Raw genomic sequence first — 19,475 nt, forward strand, 5'->3', positions numbered from 1 at the left:
AAAACAAGAATGTGGAACCTAATGAACAAAATAAACTGACAAACAAAATAGGTTCAGAGGCATGGATGCGTGGAACACTGACAGATCTGAGGGGACGGGGGTGGTGGGTGGGAAGAGATTAACCAGAGAATATATAAGCATAGCCCGTGGACACAGACAATAATGTAGTGAAGGCCTGGGGTGGGGCAGGTACTGGGCAGAGGGGGGCAAAGGGAGACGGAATGGGAGATATTGTAATAGTGTCAACAATAAAAGATAGATATACATATGTTTTATTTTTTTAAAAAAGAAAGAACTTTTGACTCTGCCCCCTTTCCTGTCCAAGACATTCAAACAGAAACCTGCTTCAGGAAGGTCTTAGGATGTTGCCTTAGCCTAATTTGAATTATGGTCCCTAGGAAGGTTTCAGGCAGGTGCCCGTTGGCTAGATAACCCATGCCCCATTGTTTCTGAGCTGCCTAGCAAGAATTTTCCTCCCCAGCTTTTCTCCTTTGTCAAAATGTCTTATATACTCAATGTTGCCTCACTGTCTTTGGAGTTTTCAGGCCTATGTGAATTCCTCATACACGTGTATTAAAACTTGATTTTTCCCCCTGTTAATCGGTCTCTGATAATTTATTAGCTCAGCCTAGAAGAACTTAGAAGGCGGGAGGAGAAGTATTAATTTTTTTTTAGCCCCCACAACTGGAAGTAGTTGCAAAAGGCATAATACTTTTCAGGGCCTTTATGGTGGTGTCTACATTTTGTTGGTGCTGGGTCTCTCGTTGGCTTCCGAAAGTCAGGAAATCAGATTATATCAGCTCACTCATGGGATCATGAAATTAGCTTAGGGGCTACTTAACGTGAGCATAGGAGAGTGTAAACTGACTATGCTAAGCAATCGTGTGTCCAGAGATGTCCCACATCTAAATATCCTGTCTTGTTTTGAAAAGCACATGTCCTAATTTGGGGATGAGAGAATATTGTCAACTGTGGGCTGCGAATATGCTTTTACAGAGAAGCTACATTGAACATTTCGTTAAAAGCTTTATTACCCTCAGTGGAGAATTTTAAAAGCAATGTTCTAATTTAGGGTAGCATAGGGATATTTCACATTACAGCAATTTTCTCTTTCTTTTTTGCCAAAAATCGAGGTTTATTAGTGGCAGAGGAAATGTGACTCTGGCAATCACCAGCTGGGAAACTGGGAGCAGGCGCCCAAATCTTGATCTGCCTCAGTTTCCTCATCTGCACAAGGAATATACTGTTAAAGGTGCCGGTCAAGAGTGGGCTGGGCAGTGTGTCAAGTGCCTGCCACGTGCAGGTGCTTGGAGTCACCTGAGGCATGGTGTAGTTGCTGACTCTGCCTGGGGTATTGCCATCTGCAGGGAGTCAGCCTCCGCCTCGCTTTAGCCCCGGGTCTTCGGACTGTCCTGAATCTTCTTCTTCCTGGACGTGGGGGCCCCTTGCTTCCCTGACCTGCCGGAGCTTCCTGTGCTCTCCCTGTTGGAGGGAGAGGCTCTTCCTCAAACCCCGTCTTTCCTTCCCTCACCCCGTGGAGAAGCTCAGTCTGGCTGGAGAAGTTGGAAACAACAGGCTGGGCCGACTCAGCTGGGGCTCTTTTTACGCTTCTGGGGGTGGTGGCCCAGGCCGCAGCGCTTCTGCCTGCTCTTGCAGGGAGTGTCATTCCTGGGCAGCCCCATCTGCCCCCCATTAGGTGCCCCCAACCAGCACTGCCCACGAGGCGGCCCCTCACGAAGCTCGTTTGCCCAGAGATAGAAACTGTCTCCTCCAACCTGAAGCTTTGTCAGCAATAAAATGGACAGTGTGGTTTCCGGAGGCATCGTGGCGTCCTGCTTAGGAGACTGGACTCTGGAGTCACAGTAACTGTTCAGATTCTACCTCTGCCACCAACTGGTATGGGAACTTTGCAAACCCCTGAGCCCTCAGTTTCTCTTCTATGAAAGGGGGAGATAATAGAACCTACTTCACAGACTTAGTGGGGGCAACTAAATAAATTATCACAGACTTAGATGAGTTGATATATGTAGAACATTTAGAAAAACACCTACCTCCAGTAAGCAGTAAACCAGTGTTAACTAACTACTACTCTCTAGACATAGTTACCAATTTATTCAGAACTTGCTCGGGGAAGGTGGATGTTGGGTATATTTGCCCATGCATTTCTGGAAGATCCTCTAGAATGTAGGCTTCCTAGGGCAAGTCTATTTTTTGTTTTGTTTACCATGCTCTGTTCACTGATGTATTGTGAGATGATGCCTGACATATAACAGATGTTCAAATAGATATGTGTTGAATTGATGAATTTACTAGAAAATGGTAAAAGTGGTTACCTTTGGGGAGTAGGCCTGGAGGTTGGTGGAATTATTACTTTTAAACATTTTATTATTATTTTATTTTTCTATTACAGTTTGCACTCAACACTATTTTGTAATAGTTCCAGGTGTACAGCCCAGCGGGTAGACATTCGTATACTTTACAGTGTGTTTCCTCAGATAATTCAGGTGCCCACCTGGCACCATAGAGAGTTATTACAATATTACTGACTGTATCCCCTGTGCTGTACTTTACAACCCCATGCCTATTTTGTAACTGCCAGTTAGTGCTTCTTAATCCCTTTGCCTTTTTCACCTTACCCCCCACCCCCCTTCCCTCCAGCATCCACCAGTCTGTTCCCTGTGCCTATACGTCTATTTCTATTTTGTTTGTTCATTTATTTTGTTCTTTAGATTCTACATATAAGTGATATCACATGGCATTTGTTTTTCTATGCCTGGCTTATTTCGCTATATACCTGAAGAAAACCAAAACATGAATTTGAAAGAATCCATGCACCCCCATGTTCATTGCAGCATTTTTTTTTTTTTAATATATCTTTATTGATTTCAGAGAGAGGAAGGGAGAGGGAGAGAGAGATAGAAACATCAATGATGAGAGAGTCATTTATCGAGCCCACAACCCGGGCATGTGCCCTGACCGGGAATCGAACCCCGGTCACCTGGATCCTAGGTCGATGCTCAACCGCTGAGCCACTCCTGGCTGGGCCATTGCAGCATTATTTACAATAATAGCCAAGCTATGGAAGCAACCCACGTGTCTATCAACAGACAAATGAGTAAAAAAGCTGTGGCACGACGGAATATTACTTGGCCATAAAAAAGAATGAAATCTTATTATTTGTGACAGCATGGATAGGACTATTAATTTCTAACTTATACCCACATACGGTATTTATGTGGGGAGGGGAAGGGAGGGGAATGCCTGCTTCTGTCCTCGTATTTGTCCTTGTGCCCACAGAGAAGAAGAAACTGCCTTTGGTTCACTGCTGTCCTTTGTCTGTATGACTCCCTGCCCCCTACCAGCAAAACTGAGGAGAACTGGCTATTCTAGCTTGTTCTTGGGCCTCGTGTCCTTAGTGGGCAGGATTCCACTCTTTCCACCCACTTCCCACCCCACTGCCTTGTGACTGGGGCCTCACTTCCAGAAGCAGATGTGGTCATACCTGTGCTCTAGGTTTCAGTTTTCCTTCCAGTGTCTTGCTCACGGGGCTGGAAAGAAGGTGACATTGGAGTTTGCTCCTCAAACCTGGACATTTTAGAATCAAGCAAGTGGGTGTAAGAAGCAGGGAGTGGAAATAGAGCTCTCTTGGGGATTAATAAACTACTTTCTTTCCTGTTGGCTCCTCTCTTTCTATGCATAGTGTTCCCGCAGAAGAGAACTGAAGGGTGGGTGTGGTAGCCCTCAGGGCCCCAAAACTCACCCCAACCCCAGATGCTGGGGACTTTTATTTAGCTAGTTTAATATGTGCGTATATTATCTTTGAAAGGAGTGTATGGATCAGAATGTAGTAACAAAGTGAGGAGTGAGCACAGGGACAGTGGTTTTTCTGTCCACCTACACAACAGAATAATTATTTTTAAACAAACTCTGCTGGAGGCAATTTGCATTTATAAACAGGAGAGATAATAATAGGCTGGCAGAATGATTTGGCATTAAGAGGCTCTTTGAGAAAACTGGTTTGTAAAATTATTAAATACTTCAGTTAAAGCAAAAATGCAAAGAAGCAGAATTTTCACTGAAAAACTTTGGAGTCAGAGAAAGACTAACAGATTCAGTGTAGGTGGGGGGAGGAGTAAGTGCTATGTGTTTGAAGGATCACGACACTGCCTCACACATTTCAGAAGAATTGTGCTAGGACCTGAGTAAGGCTGAACACTCTTGCTGTTCTGAGGTGGTTTGTGCTTTGTGCCTATATTAGCAATAACTAATAATAACAACTGGCATTCATGGCGTACTGACTGTGAATGAAGCACAGGACTTCTTACACATTATTCCAATGAAGAAGGTACAATCGTTATCGCATTTTATAGATAAGGAAATGAATGTACAGGTGGGCTTAGGCCACGCCACTAAGGGGCAGGGGTGGTGCGCTGGTCTGGACTCCTACAGGCTCCAGAGACACGACTGTGTACACCTCTCCCCAACCCCATGGTCAATGATGCCGTGTGTCATGGGCTACTGTCAGAGAATTTACACCACAGGAATTGACAAATGTTGCAAATCCTGTGTTTTGTTTTGTTTTTTAATATATCTTTACTGAATTCAGAGAGAGGAAGGGAGAGGGAGAGAGAGATGGAAACATCAATGATGAGAGAGTCATTGATCGGCGGCTTCCTGCACGCCTCCCACTGGGATCGAGCCCGCAGCCTGGGCATGTGCCCTGATCGGGAATCAAACCTCGATCTCCTGGATCCTAGGTCAATGCTCAACTGCTGAGCCACTCCCGGCCGGGCACAAATTCTGTGTTTTTTGTATGTTTTGTTTGTTTTTTCCTGGAGAGCTGGTTGCTAAACATTTACTGACACCTCACAAAATGGGATTTAAACCCAGGTAGTTTGGTCGCGGAGCATTTTGGCAGAGATAGATGTTCTCATGCCAAAGTATTGATAAGAGTGTTATGAATTTTCTTGTTCCGTGGGCCTCTTTTATTTGGGTACTCTGTTGCTTGCAGCCAAATGCACCCTGATTTGATTCCTAGCACTTTCGTTAGGGTTGTGAAGATTAAATGGGATGACGCATTTGAACCAGTTAGAACAGGGCTTTCCGCAGCGTTAGCCTCAGCAGCATGACGGCAGAGATGTGGCCCTAACGTCATTATGGCCATATTTTAAATGATTGTTCTACCTTCATAGGAGCCAATGAGTGGCAACGCTGACAATATCTCCACTTTCTCTCTCTTCCAGAGTCTATAACCTGAAGCCAAAAATAAATAAGTCAAAAAGAGAAGTCATCAGGATAAACTGATGATATTAGTCTTAAAATTAGTCTTGCCGCTTCCAAGCTCCAGGAAAACAAAGCCTGGCCGATCGCAAGCTTCTGTATGTCTTAGGGTTCCCTCCCACCCTCCATCCGCCCGCCACTCCCCACCCTCTGTGGGGATCCAGGGAGTGAAGCCACAGTCATGCTAACTGAGCCTGGATCGTGACCAGGAGAGCATCCACAGGGCATGACATCATTTGTCAAAACCCGAATCAGTACAAATGTGATGCTGTTACTTGACTTAGATGCTAAGGGCTTTGGGTAAAAAAGAATGATTCTTTATCACTAGAAATGTAACGTTTCTCTTCGTGGGCAGCTAAAATGACAGCCACAACCAGGCCAGCGAGATCAGTAAGACAATGGTTGCTGAGTGCGAACTAGGTATTAGGCATTTTTCTAAACATTTTACATGCATTGTTTTATTTTATTATGCCAGCAACCCTCTCAGGGATGTGTGGTAAATTGTCCCCATTTTTGAGAAGAAAGAACTAAGATTTAGGGATGTTGAATCTCTCTGTTGAGATAATCTAGGTAGTGAATTGTTGAGGGAATTTGGAACCTTTGACAATTTGATTCTAGCAGTCTTGTTGCCAATGATGACACCACACTACCAAGGAGTCCCATTGAAGGAACAGAGCTAAAGGGGTGGTGCTGGGGCTTCCAGGCTCTGAGACCAAGATCAGGAAAGAATCTCCATAGAGGAACTCTCCTTGAACAGTGTTGCCCATGATCTTCTCTGATCACAGGTTCCCCTAACATATTGCTTTGTCTTTGGGTCACTTATTACATCCAGCCTTGAACACATTCAACATTTTTGGGTGTCCGAGTTCCACTATCACCTTTCCCTGACTCTAAACCTGACAATGCAGTTATATTTGGGCTCTTACCTGAGTTCTGAATGCTGCCAACCTGAATATCTTATGTGCAATCTACCCCATTTAGCTGGCTAAAGACACCAACTTTCCTCTATGACCTGCCCACTCCACTTTCAACAGACGTATTAACAACACACTGTGGTCGAAGATCTGGGCAATGTGTGTTTAACGAAAGAGGTTTAAAATATTTTATTAGAGAACATACATCAATGTTGAACACTTAAATATCATGGCATCCATATTTAGAAGGACAATATAAATGCTTATAATTTGAACAGTCATTTTATTAAACAATAAAATAAATTCCTTTTTAACAGTGGGCTGCATGATCCAGCAAGTATATTTTTCAATAATTTATTCATCTTCTTAGTAATATATACATTTATTTTCTTCAAAAAAACACACAACCACAGTGATTGATTCTTCACCACATCACATCATAAACAAATGGACCTGTAAAAATGGTATGTAGAAAATTCAGAAACATTTAAACAGCACATTCCAAGGATATTGAGTCCATTTAAAAGAAATTGAATGTTTTAGAAGCCACTGGAGTCAGCCTGGGTATATATGTATGCGTCAATGCAAAATACTGCAGCAAATTCAAGTAGAGCAATTCACACACATGAACATATTCATCTGACTCAGGAGAATATTCTCCTTCTTACAGCATAGAGCACGTACTAAACTCTCGGCATGATACAGATAAACTTTGTACCATGGAGGGAAAGGCAGTGAGATCAACTCAATTGATCAAATACCAAAACCTGGAGGAGGCTTAGTTCACAAACACGGCACAGTTAGAAATTGTACCTTTCAGGGATCTTACTGGCCACAACAATCATCAGGGTTATAGGAAAACCATAACAGCTAAACTCAGCCAGTCAGCCCACATCTGCTTTTCTGGCAACGTGGAAATGCCATGTTCATATTTTGAACAGATTTAATGGTGAGATAAACAGAAAGGCTGCAGTAAGCCAGGAAATGTTGCAGGGTTCATGTTTAAATGGCACTCGCTTTATTTACTAAAATACAGTTTTAATTTCAAAGACAAAGCGAACCTCCAAATTTGTTTTTATTAGCCGCAGCAAGCCACCTCCTTCCTGCTAGTTGATTGTGAAAGAGCAGCTCGGAGGCCGTCACTTCTGTGTGTTCCTCCCGCCGCCTCTGCTGCATTCGGGGTGCGATAAACTACCAGGCACCCTGCGCTCGCTCTGCGCCCTGACAGAGCGTAAGGCGCTGACCCTTCGGGGCAGATGATGGGAAGGCCAGCCTCAGCCTCCGGGGTACTGTAGTGACCCAATTACTTTCTGGAATTTTTGTAGGGAAAAAACAACCACCTCTTCAAACTTACTGCACAATGTTTTCTTGCTAAAAACATTTCCCCAGTTTTTAAAATCGTTAAATGGCATCACATAAGACTTGCTTACTAAGACTTCCAAAACATTTGTTTGTTTTTATGGGTGAGCCCACTTTATGTTCGAGCAAATGTTTTTTGCATAACGAGAAAGAAATAGACGTTTTTTCTGGTTAGCCATCCCACCAGAATGCTGTGCTAAGCCTTGAGAAAAAAGAGAATTAGACGACTGAGAAACCAAGGCCTTTCCATTTTCAGCCAAGCTAAACACGGGAGCTTTGTCAGGAAAGCCCCTGGGTTCATCATTTACTGGCTCTTCCTTGGTCCTTCCTTGGTTAAAAAATAAAAAAAAGGGGGAAGGAGAAAAGCAGGCGTGGTTGGTCTGCAGGGGACTTAAAGGGTGAGGGGCTGCAGAGCCAAGCGGCCACCACGATAAGCAAGACTGACTTCCATGAGCCCTAACAGGCTGGGGGGGCAGGCAAGGCTGGCACAGGCCTGAGCCTCACAGCCCTCGGGGCGCTGCACAGGCTCGCTCCTTCCTGGACTGGAACTACTCCTTCTGTCCCACTCCGTGCTGTACCCCAACTCAGAGGTCACCATTTGGAGAAAGCGAACCCCAAGGCTGGGTTGGTGCCCTCCACCGAACCCCCATGGCACCGCGTGAATATTCGGGCCACAGTGCCGACCACCCTCTCCTGTAATTACTGACCTGCCTGTAGTTCCCACAGGCCACAGGAGCCTTGGGCATGAAGACCACGCGTCCACCGGCGTGTCCTCTGCTCTCGGGCCTGTGCCTGGAGCCTTACTGACAGCACAGGTGGCTACGGGGGAAGCGGCGCTGTGTGCCACGGCAGCTTCCCTTCACAGAGGCTGATTTTGTTTTGCAGCAAGACTTTTCCTACTTCTGTGAATGTGCTAGAATTTTGAGGGACACAAAAGGTACTTGAGTGTTTAACTTTTAAGAACCCAACAAGGGGGACTGTACTAAGCTGACTCTCAAAAAAAATTGAGCTGTTTCCCAGACCTATTTTTCTACCTCTTTATATTCATAGTTACTCTTTAAATCACTATTGCCCCAGCGTTGACAATAGTAATCTGTTAATTTGTGTCTTACATGAATGCTTGATCAAGAAGTACATCCACACGAACATACGGGCTCCTGACAGTGGGCAGCACGAAAGCGGCTGGGCTGGACACCCTCCTGCGATGGGCCGTAAGGACAGCACCCAGGGACATACACCCGGCTTCGCGTAATGGGTGTCTGTCCTTTCAAAATCAAGGCAGATTGACCTTCAATGAATTTATTAATAGTTTTGATGTACAAAGCATCAGGCATCAACAGGACCCACCTTTTACCCTTCTGTAGAGCAAGAATTCTCACTCCAAACGCAATGTACCCATTTTTACAAGTTCAGGCTTTGGTAGAGCTGGCTCTCTGTAAATCAAGGCCCACACTTATTTCCGCGTTCGCCAGGGGAGTCACTTCTGCTCCCTGGGAGGTGATGCTGTTTCCCTTCTTCCAGCACCGAAAGAAAGGAAAACTCTTCTTTTTAATTTGGGTCAACACCAAATGGTTCACCTTTGCCACAGCTCAGAAGTTGCTTCTCAAAACCCAGAAGACCAAAATAGACGTAGACTGTGTTTATAAAAGCAGAGTTGGGCCAAGAACCTCATCCCCGAAAGTAACTTTTCCCCTCCATTTAAAACGTGTGAGATTCTGAGTCACGAGAGACCACTTGGCAGGTCCCCGCCAAACACAGCCTTGAGGACGGCCGACCGCCTCGGCGGGCTGAGTCACGGTGAGCCGCGCTGAGCCTGCAGCATGGACGTGCCTTCAAGCCACCGCCCGGAAGGGCCCCGGATTTAACGGGGCCACAGAAATGCCGGGTCTCTCCCCGACAGCTCTTGAAATTAGAACTGAGACTGAGAGCTGGTGCTCTCGTGATGTGGGTTTCAATTCCCACTAAAATTAAAACTAGTCTGCGGGTTGTGACTAAGAATTTGCTGTTTTGTCTTGTAAACACTTACCCAGGCCAAGCGTTGCTCAGCCCTCCTTCCTGAGATGATTTTCGACCCAAGCTTTGTTTCAGATGCTCTAGTGGCTTCCAGTGGTCAACTACTTCTCTTTCTCATAACATTGATTCTACAGACACATACTCATCTCTTATATAATGACAGCATTCTATGCAGTGTCCTTTACAGAGCAACTACAGTAACGAAATACTTCCTGCGCAAGTTGAGCAGTCAAGGCGAGACAGATTAGGAACACCAGCACTGGACGCCCCTGTTCAGGGCACCCCTGTTCTGGGCTGTTCTGGAGCTCCGTGAAAAGCTTCAAAGTAACACAGTGAATCTGATTTTTAAAAATTGAAACCAATGTTCTGGTGGGGATATTTCCAACCCAAAGAAAATAGCAAGACGGGGAGGGGGGAGAAATAACTGAAAATTGAAATTTGATGCCTAGCACCCTAAATTTAGGAATGATAACATCCAAGCAATGGTATAACATCCGTTTAGTGCTTCTCTTCTGATGAAAGGGTAATTTGTGTCTTGAACTGGTGATGACCAACTTTGGGAAACTGGTCAACCTAAACTAGAATGAGCAAAGGAAATAGGCTGACTCTGTGGTTCCCGCAGGTGGAGTTTTCAGTGCCTGAAGTACCTTAAAGGTAATTATAATAATGTTTGATTTATACAGTATTTGGGAGCAGAAGTGCAGACTGGGGTCTACTATGACTGCATATGTTGAACCTAATTACATTTGCCTACAGCATTTCATAGGCAAGAAAAATGGGGCCAAGAGAGGTCAAGTGACTTGTCCAGGATCACTTAGATAGGCACAGAAATGGGGCTGAAATTAGGCCCAGGCATGTGGCTTCTAGGCACTCACTTCCTTGTCTGCAATACTGGATGGGTAGGTTATACTGGATAGTGGACTGCGGGTGAGTTTACACCTAGATACAAAAATAATCCATTTTCCTTCCTCCACATTGAAGAAGACAGCATGTGTTTGGATCAGGCTTGAAAAGCTGAAACAAAATTTCTGTTGCAGAATGTCAGTGCTCACGTGCTGAAGTTTAGGTATCAGGGTGGAGTGTGATGTTCAGAAGAGAGGGTCCGGTGAGCTGTTGGAGAAAAAAGCAAGCATGGGACCCCACTTTTTTATTCAACTACTCCCTAATAAATGTTTACCCTCTTTAAGAAAGTATGTAGAAAACTAGCAATAACTTGTTATTTAAATATTTACTGTACTTGCCTGTTTTGCTCTTAAAAGTACTTTATCGGCTTACTTTTTAATAGTCTTCTTACTTAAACTAAATTTGGGCGTTTTTATTTTTGATTAAAGCAGCTCATTCGCCTCCCCATTCATCAAGGCTCCCTCTGTCCCTGCTCTTTACAATGAAAGTCACTCTGCTCAGACACAGGGCCTGGGTGAGGGAGGGGCTGTGGACTGAGAAGCATTTGATTAATGGGCCAAGCAAGGTCTTTCCAACCCTTGAGACTTTAATTAGCCAAGCTGCAGAGCTGAAATCTTTTCATTATGAAAGATAAGGCTGGGGTTTAGCAAGAGGAATGGAGGCCAGAGTGGGGAAGAAAGATAAGTATTTTTTTAAGTGGATAAATCAATAAACCATTGCTATACTCATTCAAACCTGTTTTGGATGGTTTTGGCTTCAATACACTTAATATTTTTGAAGGTCCTGCCTTGTCACATGGTATCTCCTCTTTTAATTTCTAGATTGGACTGAAGCTGATGTACCACCTTACTGTAGACAACTTACCCATGGCCAAATTGGGGACATGTGGTGATCACAGCCTCCCATGTGCTCCTCAGTGACCCATCTCCCAGGACTGGGTTCTGACACTGGTTCCTGATGGCATCTTGGGGTCTCCCCTTGCTCACACAGTCTAGGGCCTGTCTCATTCAGGGATGGTATTCTGCTTTCCTGGGTGCAGGTGCCTCCTGGGGGATGCCATGCCTGCCTGACCTGAGATGGCACTAACCTGGGACTCCCCACTGCTGTGCTCTGCACCCCTGATGAGAATCTCACTGCAACTTTTCAGAAGCCCAGTGCTGTCAACTATTCCCTGAGCCTTCCTGGTGGGTCATCTGGTATTTCTAAGTCCTGTGGACCTGCTGTCCCAGCCCCTGCCTGTAACTAGTGCTTGGATCTTGTCCCTCTTTGTCCCCTATCTTTTATTACTAATCAGAGGGGTCCTGGTCCTCAGGTATGATCACCCAGGAGCTGAGGACTGCTATGGGCATACAAAATGATAGTTCCTGCCCTCCTGAGTTTTAATCTAGTTGAGAAGATAGAACCTATCTATATAGATACAGTGTAAAGTACATTTTAAAGTGAAAAAAATAAAGATTTTTAAAAGCGACAGAAAGATCACAATAAGATGCACCATTAGTTGCCAGATGCATTTACAGACCATTTCTGTAGGAACTTGGAGAGGGTGTTCAGGAAAGGCTGAACTGGAACATCTGATCTGGGAAAAGATTTGTGGGTAAATTTTTATGGGCTAAAAGGAGAGAATGGGGAGAAAATTGTTATGGGCTGAATTGTGTCCCCCCAAATCTCATGTGTTGATATCCTAACACCTAGTACCTCAGAATGTGACTGTATTTGGAGATAAGACCTTTAAAGACGTAATTAAGGTTAAAATAAGGTCATTGGGATGGGCCCTGATCCAATCTGACTGGTGTCCTTCTGAGAAGAGATTAGGACACAGGCACACAGAGGGAAGGCCATGTGAGGACATGGGGAGAAGGCAGCCCTCTGCAAGCCAAAGAGGCCTCGGGAGGAACAACCTGCTGACACCTTGATCTCAGACGTCCAGCCGCTAGAACTGCGAGAAGAAATCTCGTCTGTTACAGCCCCAGCCTGCGGTGCTTGGCCACGACAGCCCGAGCACACTAGCGACAGGGCGGTTACAAGTGCGTGGGGCTGTCAGCAAAAGCAGGGGCACGCTTGGGAGAAGAGGGCCCTTTGCTTGGAGAAGAAAGACTCCTGGATGTGATGAGGGACTAGAGGGAGTCTGGGGCAAGTTCCAGGAGCCGGTGGGCCGGTGGGACAGGGACAGGGCGGGAGCACCAGGAAAGAAGGGACCTTCCACCGGGCTGAGTTCTGTGCACTCGGTTGGCACCGCCTGATGGTAACGTGAAACCCGGTTCACTTTACAAGGTTAGCCAAGGCTCTGAAGGGCCTAAGGGAAAATGAAAGGGGGAAAAGCCACAAAGACAAGCGACAGGATGAAGAGGAAGAGGAGAGGTGACTGTGGGCTTGGCAAACTGTCAGAGGGTTTTAAGCCGTCAGGGAGTGGGGGGTGGCCGCTGGTAAGAGGCGCACCCCTGGGGGAGGGGCAGAGCCCACTCCTGACTCCCAGCTCTTTCTCAGAGGTGGCTGCCCATGTGTTTGTATCTCTCCTTTGGAGCTAACAGGAAAGGGCAGAAAGAGGGCATTGTGGGCAGAGGGGGAAGGACCTGAGCTGCCCGCACCCTGCAGGCCGGCCCCTGCCTGCGTCCCTCCAGGCTGCGTGTAGGGGGGCGCAAGAGTCATGTTGCAGCATCAGGCCTAATGCCCGATGTGGGGAGGGTTTGCAGGGCCTTTGGGAAACCCCACCTTGTCACCTAGGGCCATGCGCAGAACACTCTATCCCACGGGAACTGGCACCCACAGGAGCGAGGGCACCCACCCCAACGTCAGTCACCGCCTGTAAGTTTGGCAAGAAGGGGAGGCTGGAATTGTGGAGGCAGGAAGAGATAAGGACAGGAGATGGAAAGAATAAAGGGACAAGCGCAAGACGGGCCAGGAAGAGGGAAGGGAAGCTGCCGCACCGAGGTGGCCCAAGCCTTCCTTGCTGAGCCCCGCGTGACAGTGATGCTATTACTGCCATTGCTCCTTCCACATCCTTCTGTGCCAGTTCTGTGCCCATCACCCCTCCAGGCCCCACCCGGAGCCCTCGCTGCCCATCAAGACTGAAGAGAGAACAGGGAACAGGTCCCCCCAACGAAGTGCTAGCTCTGAGAAATATGGCCTCATCACCCCATAGGGACTCCATTTCGAGCCAAGTTAAGCAATTTCAGCCTTAAATAAAAAAGAAAAGTAGGAAAAGAAAGAAAATGAGAAGAAACCTGCTAGAAACTAGTACGTATTTGTCTTTGGGAAGCCCCCACCCCCCCGCCCCAGCACCTCTTCCTCTTTCCCACTTTGTAATGAGTTCCAGGCACACGCTCCAAGGCCCTGGTGCAGGTGCTGTGGTCAGGATGCCTTCCCCAGGAGCCACACTTGGCCTGAAGGCCCCTGGGGGTCACTTCAGCAGGGTCTGGGATTCTGGAGGGATTTCACATCAGCCCTGGTCAAATGGCACCTACTGGTTGTTGCTCCTCTCAGAGTCAGCCAGGTTGTGCTGGGGGATTTTGCCAATGAGGTGAAGAGTTGAGAGGTCACCGTGGACTCCCCTGGGATTCTGCTGACCTGCTGTTCTACAAAATACAACAGTGGGAGGAGTGGTGGGTGCTTCCCTCTCATCCGGATGCCTCTGTAGAAAGTCATAATGATAGACTAAGTGTATCTTTTGGGTGGACAGGTCATATGGAGCAGATTCCACCCCTGATTATGAACTTGTCACTTTATACCTAACTACTCATGCAGGGTGGGAACATTAAGCTAGTCAAGTGGAGATGTGTCAATGGCATATTAATAAAAGATGTTTGTATGTTCAACACCAAAATCCACTGCTTAGCATTATTTTCACAACAGTATGAGCTGGCAGTTGTACAGATCAGGGATGGCAAATTACGGCCCATGGGCTAAATCTGGCCCATGCGTGTGAACGAAGGCTGGTTTCTACATTTATAGATGATTGTCCTCCCCCCAAAAAACTTAAGCAAAGCAGAATATGACAGAGACAGTATGGCCCCACAATGCCTAAATGCCTAGCTATTTACAGAAAAAGTATTCAAACCCTTGGTATCCATTAAATAGATCTTTATTCTTTCATTCAACTGGAAACATCCTTCCCCTTCCCCATTTCTAGCAATGCCTCTTGGAAGAAAAAAGCATTCCTGACTTGCAACAGATGAGCTTGGAACACACCCAGCTCATTAGCTAGGGACTGCCTGTGCCTCTCTGTATTTTTCGTGCCAAGTGCATCTAGTGCAGGAGAGGAAGTGAACAGTTTGCTGATGGTGATCGTCCGGGTGTATACGATGACTCTTAGGCTCCCTGGGAAAGGAGGGCCCTGAAATTCCCTTTGGGGCCTTTGCATTCCTGAGGTCCTTAAGGTGTCAATCACTGCTGGCTTTACCTTATGTGTCACCCCTTTGAGCGAGACAAGAGCTCTCTGCCTTATTTCCTTAGCTCTGCTGCTGACTATCTAGGGAGAAAGAGAAGAATTACATCAGCTTGTCGTTTAGCCAATGAGAGGAGCATAGACAAATATGCACTCAGCCCCTAGAACAATCTTGTACTGCCCAGCTGCTGAGTTGTACCAGGAGAGAAGTTCAAATGGAGCTGAAAATGTGGATCAGAGACGCGTTAGTGAAATATGAAAGTCAGGGTCTCGAGAAACTCAGTGGACCTTGGGGATATTGAAGGCTCACGGAAAAAGAGTCAGAGTCTAGATTTGGGGCTAGTCAAAGAAATCCTTAAACCTCTCCCTAACCCCCCACCCTCATTTCTTCATATACTAAGTACAGATAATCTCTATGATGGAATAATACGTAGGAATGACTTGAGAGAGGCAGAAGTACTATAAAAGGTATGAAGTATTGTATAAATGGGAGGAAATATTAAACTCATGTTGGGATTTTCTGTCTTCACTTATTTAATATTGCATCTGAATGCACCTACTATTATTCAGGCTTTTTAAAAGGTCAGCGTCTTTATTATTTTTTTCTCTAGATACAGTATAAGTTTGCTCTTAGAGGTTTTTTTTTTTTACCTAATTAAGTCTGTATTTTTCATAGTTTAGCAGTAATCACTTCCAGCTGATAAGGTGGCGATGTCGACTATGACACAGCAGGAAAATAATGTAATAACTCCCCAGTCACACAAAAAGGAAAGACAAGTACATCGTCTTTGAAAATGAACAAGCGTAGCTTTAGGACAGCTCCTTGCTTATCAGTTGCAGCAAGTATTCCTGAACCATCCATCCTGCTTGAGCAATGTCCACGGTAAGTCTTCTTTCTCCTCCTCAACAGCCCCCTCCCCAACTGTTCATAACCTTCCTTTTAGGAGGGACAATCAGTAATCTATGCTGCAGGAGAAAGGAGAAATAACATTTTCCTTCACAGAGCAGAGAAGGTCAGTCCTCAGCCCCGATGACATTTGGGTCTGGGAAGCATGAATGAGGTAACGCTGATGGGAGCACTGGCCAGGGGCTGGGCGTCCTCTGCTGAAGTCCTGACTTGCTTTTGCCAGCCCAGCCCCACAATAGTCATCCCCTCGCAAAGACTTTGGAGGCCAGGCGGCCACTGCTGCCACTGCCTTCTGAAGATGGTGGACCCCACAGCGGCCTGGGCTCAGGCCTGCTCCGCGGCACACTTTGTAGACAGGGAGCAGTTGCCAACAGTGTTCCAACCGGCTTGACCAGAGCTGTGTGCAGGTGGTTTCCTAGTTAAAAGTCCTAGTAGTGTAAAAAGAAATCAGAGTAACAAGTGAGCATACATCCGATGTTGTCTCCATAGTTACCACCTCTGCCTTCTTTGTCATCACCCTGTTTTTGCTTGCAGAGTTTACCTTCCATGCGCCTGGGCTCCCTTCTCCCTTTGCTGATAAGCAGAGCTCTTTCCTTAATTAAGTCAACAAGTCCTCGTAGGCAGAGGCAGCATTTCTTTTGGCAAGAGGACCTGAGCAGAACCAGCCCCAGAAGCAAGTGAAAATGTGTGTCAAGCTGTGATTAAGTAGCTGTGATTAAAGACTGAATAATTACTTTCCCAAGCAAATAGTTCTTAAAATGTTCTCCCAGGCCACAAGCATGAAACCTACTGGGCCAGAAGGTCTGCATGATGGTTCCCTGTGAAGGGGCAGAGGTGCTAAGTCACTCAGGATATAAAGCGTTCATTTGTAAAAGGAAATCCAGGACCAAGGGGATGTCATCTATTCAGTTGCCACAGCCACCAACCAATTCTCCATCTTCAAAGATTGTGTAATCTTGGTGAAATGTTTATAATTTCTTTTCTCTTTCTCCAACTCAAAAAAAAAAATGTTGGAATACAGCTGATAAGATTGATGTCGTATTTGTTTTTATTTACTTTAAAAAGGGATATACTTCTTGAAAGTGTGCCAGTTAACTGTGGTTGGCAGTCAAGAATGTCAGCACACTATACGATCGATGTATTTCGTACCCACGCATGTGTTTTGCTATTCTAGGCCAATGCAGCTTCTGCATTCTCTTATATGTCCATCTTCTCCCAATTTGATATAATATGTCCTTCTTGCAAGGCCTGAATAACATTCCAGGCCATGTTCCCTAGGAAAGTGGTGCAGTCTGATAGAATTATAGGCACCAAATACTTTCATTTGTGACCTACTGTTGGGTTTGGCTGGAACAAAGATTTGGCAGCATATTTACCAAGGTTTATTGGCAAGCAAATCCCAAGGAAACAAAACATTGAAAAGTTCGGGTATAGTTTAGTATCCTTAGCCTACCTAGTCCCAACCTGGGGACTTTTACCCCCACTACTTATGAGGCAGAGGTCCTGTGAGGGGGAAAAAACATGCAGATTTTAGTGTCAGGGAGAACCAGGATTGAATCATGGTTCCTCCTTGGCTTTGGGCCAGTCCTTAATCACTCTCAACTATCAGGTTTTAATCTCTAAAATATGAATAGTGGACTTGCTTTGAGGTTTAGAGATAATGAATGCAAAAAGCCCTGGTAATGCCTGGCACACAGTAGTAACTAACAAAAAAGCCTTAAGAAAGTATTTATTTAGCCAAATATCACTGTCTACCATGGATGGACCAATTCCAGTAAGTGGTAAGAGAGTTAAAAGCCTTAATATTTTGGAGAGTGTTAGCATACACTGAGTGATCACAGGCAGGAGCAATCTTGGATGAGACACGGCAGAGGCAAAAGGAAGAAAACTGTGACAAGTAAAATGCTTTCCTGAAACCCTTGTAAAAATTTGAGGATATTTTTGAATAAAGAGATTCAGGGTCTCTCTTAATGCATGCATTTGAATTGCAGAAGAAACCCAGATTTTGCCTGTCTTATCGTGTCAAGTTGACTTTTTGTGATGTTGAGACAATTCCAAAGCAACTGCTTTTCATAACACATGAGAGAAGACATTTTGACCACTGTTGCTCTGGACAAATTCTTCAAACTCCAAATAGATGCAGTAAATATGTAAATATAAATATGACAATCATTTGTTTAACTGTGACCATTTTAGATCATTTTTGGCATGCTCAAAGGTACAGAGACTTTTGTGGGTGAGTAAAAAATAACTTAGATATTGTTATCCCACTTTGGCTAAATCTTGGGTGACACTATTCATTTCTTGTAAAACTGGCGTGTTTGTACATAATACCATGTTATGGGAAAGGAAAAAAATGTTAAAGTTTGCCTCCCTGGAGGGAGTGGGGTTGGAGCAGAGTGTAGCAGACAATTATTTATGGATCATCTTACAGGACTGCAATTGTCATGGCTTTTGTCTGATGACGGAAAGATTCTCTAGTTGTTTATTCTGATTAGCACTGGCATTAATGCTAGCTTTCTGGTGATCTTAAACATCCTGATATCTAATATTTAAATTTGTCTGTAAAGAGGCTTAAAGGTCATCTCAAACATGGAGACATATTTTGCTGAAGAAAAACTAATATCATTCTTTCTTGGGGATGCTCTTCCTACATGGGGGAGCCTGGCACAAGTGGTCTTTAAAATTCAGATTCTGAAAGAAGTCCTTCTCAACAATGAAACTTATTTTTCCTATTAAGGCAGAGAACAGCGAGCTTTGCATATTCACATCCTTCCCTGGTGCCTACATCCATAATAGGACACCCACATCTGGTAGAGCTGTTATGGGACATGCGGACAGACCAGAAGAGTCTAAAAATCCAGCCAACATCTAATGTTGGAGTCCAAATTACGAGCACAAGGCAGAATGTCTATCTGGTCAACGAGAAGACACTCTCCAAAAAAGGGCTGAGAAAGTGGTAATATTCTGTGTCCGAACACAGCCAACAACCAAACGCCAATCTACATACAAACATACCCTCCATGGAACATTAGCCTTTCAGAAGGATTTAAGGAAATTCTCATTTTGCTGCAAGGGAAGAAGAAATAGATGGTGTTGGCTACTACTTTTGCCATTTAAATAATGGCTACAATCTACTTCAAAATTTTTAGAGGACATTACCCAAATATGGGGGAAGAGGCTACTGAAATGATCTGTAGTTTTAGACCAGCGATTCTAGTCAATAATTATTCCAAAACCATAAATCTCATTTTAAATTCATACTGTGAAATATGAAAAACATTTTAATTTTTACATATGGTTACCATCTTCATCTTTAGTAAACATACTGAGTTATTAAGGTTTAACAAAATCTGGTATACATAAAACAAAAGACATCATGTTCCCAAAGTACCTGTAGAAAGTGGAAATAGATGAAGGGAATGGGATATTGGATCTTTTACCAGAATAAATGGACATCTTTCAAAAACTCTTTGCAAACTCCTGCTTTTGGCAGGCTTTTAGTCAGTAGGCTCCCAAGCTAAGCATGTGTATCACTCAAATTTCAGGAAGGATGCCCTTGGATCTTAAGGCTCATTTCAACATGCTACAGGTGCACTGGAGACCTTGACCCCCATTCATTATGCAGTAGTGAAGCAGCCGAGAGAAAAAAATGGAAGTCAAGATATGCCTTTCAAAATATTGTCAGCTGTGGATTTTCATAATGAAGTTCTGAAAA

At 44.9% G+C, this 19,475-nt stretch overlaps 1 protein-coding gene across 2 annotated transcripts in view; it reads right to left on the reverse strand.

The window, feature by feature from the left end:
• Positions 1 to 15,361: 15,361 nt before the first annotated feature.
• ADRA1A (adrenoceptor alpha 1A) overlaps positions 15,362 to 19,475 on the reverse strand; it is a 77,132-nt gene continuing 73,018 nt past the window's right edge. The window contains exon 4 of one of the 2 annotated variants that reach the window (XM_081136675.1): positions 15,362 to 16,185. In XM_081136675.1, coding sequence (XP_080992801.1) covers positions 16,177 to 16,185 — 9 coding nt within the window. In that variant the 3' untranslated portion in view covers positions 15,362 to 16,176. The remainder of the gene's footprint in view (positions 16,186 to 19,475) is intronic. The other variant, XM_081136674.1, reaches the window with a different exon arrangement.

The sequence above is a fragment of the Miniopterus schreibersii genome (genome assembly GCF_964146895.1).
Source record: "Miniopterus schreibersii genome assembly, chromosome: 4".
Taxonomy (NCBI): Eukaryota; Metazoa; Chordata; class Mammalia; order Chiroptera; family Miniopteridae; genus Miniopterus; species Miniopterus schreibersii.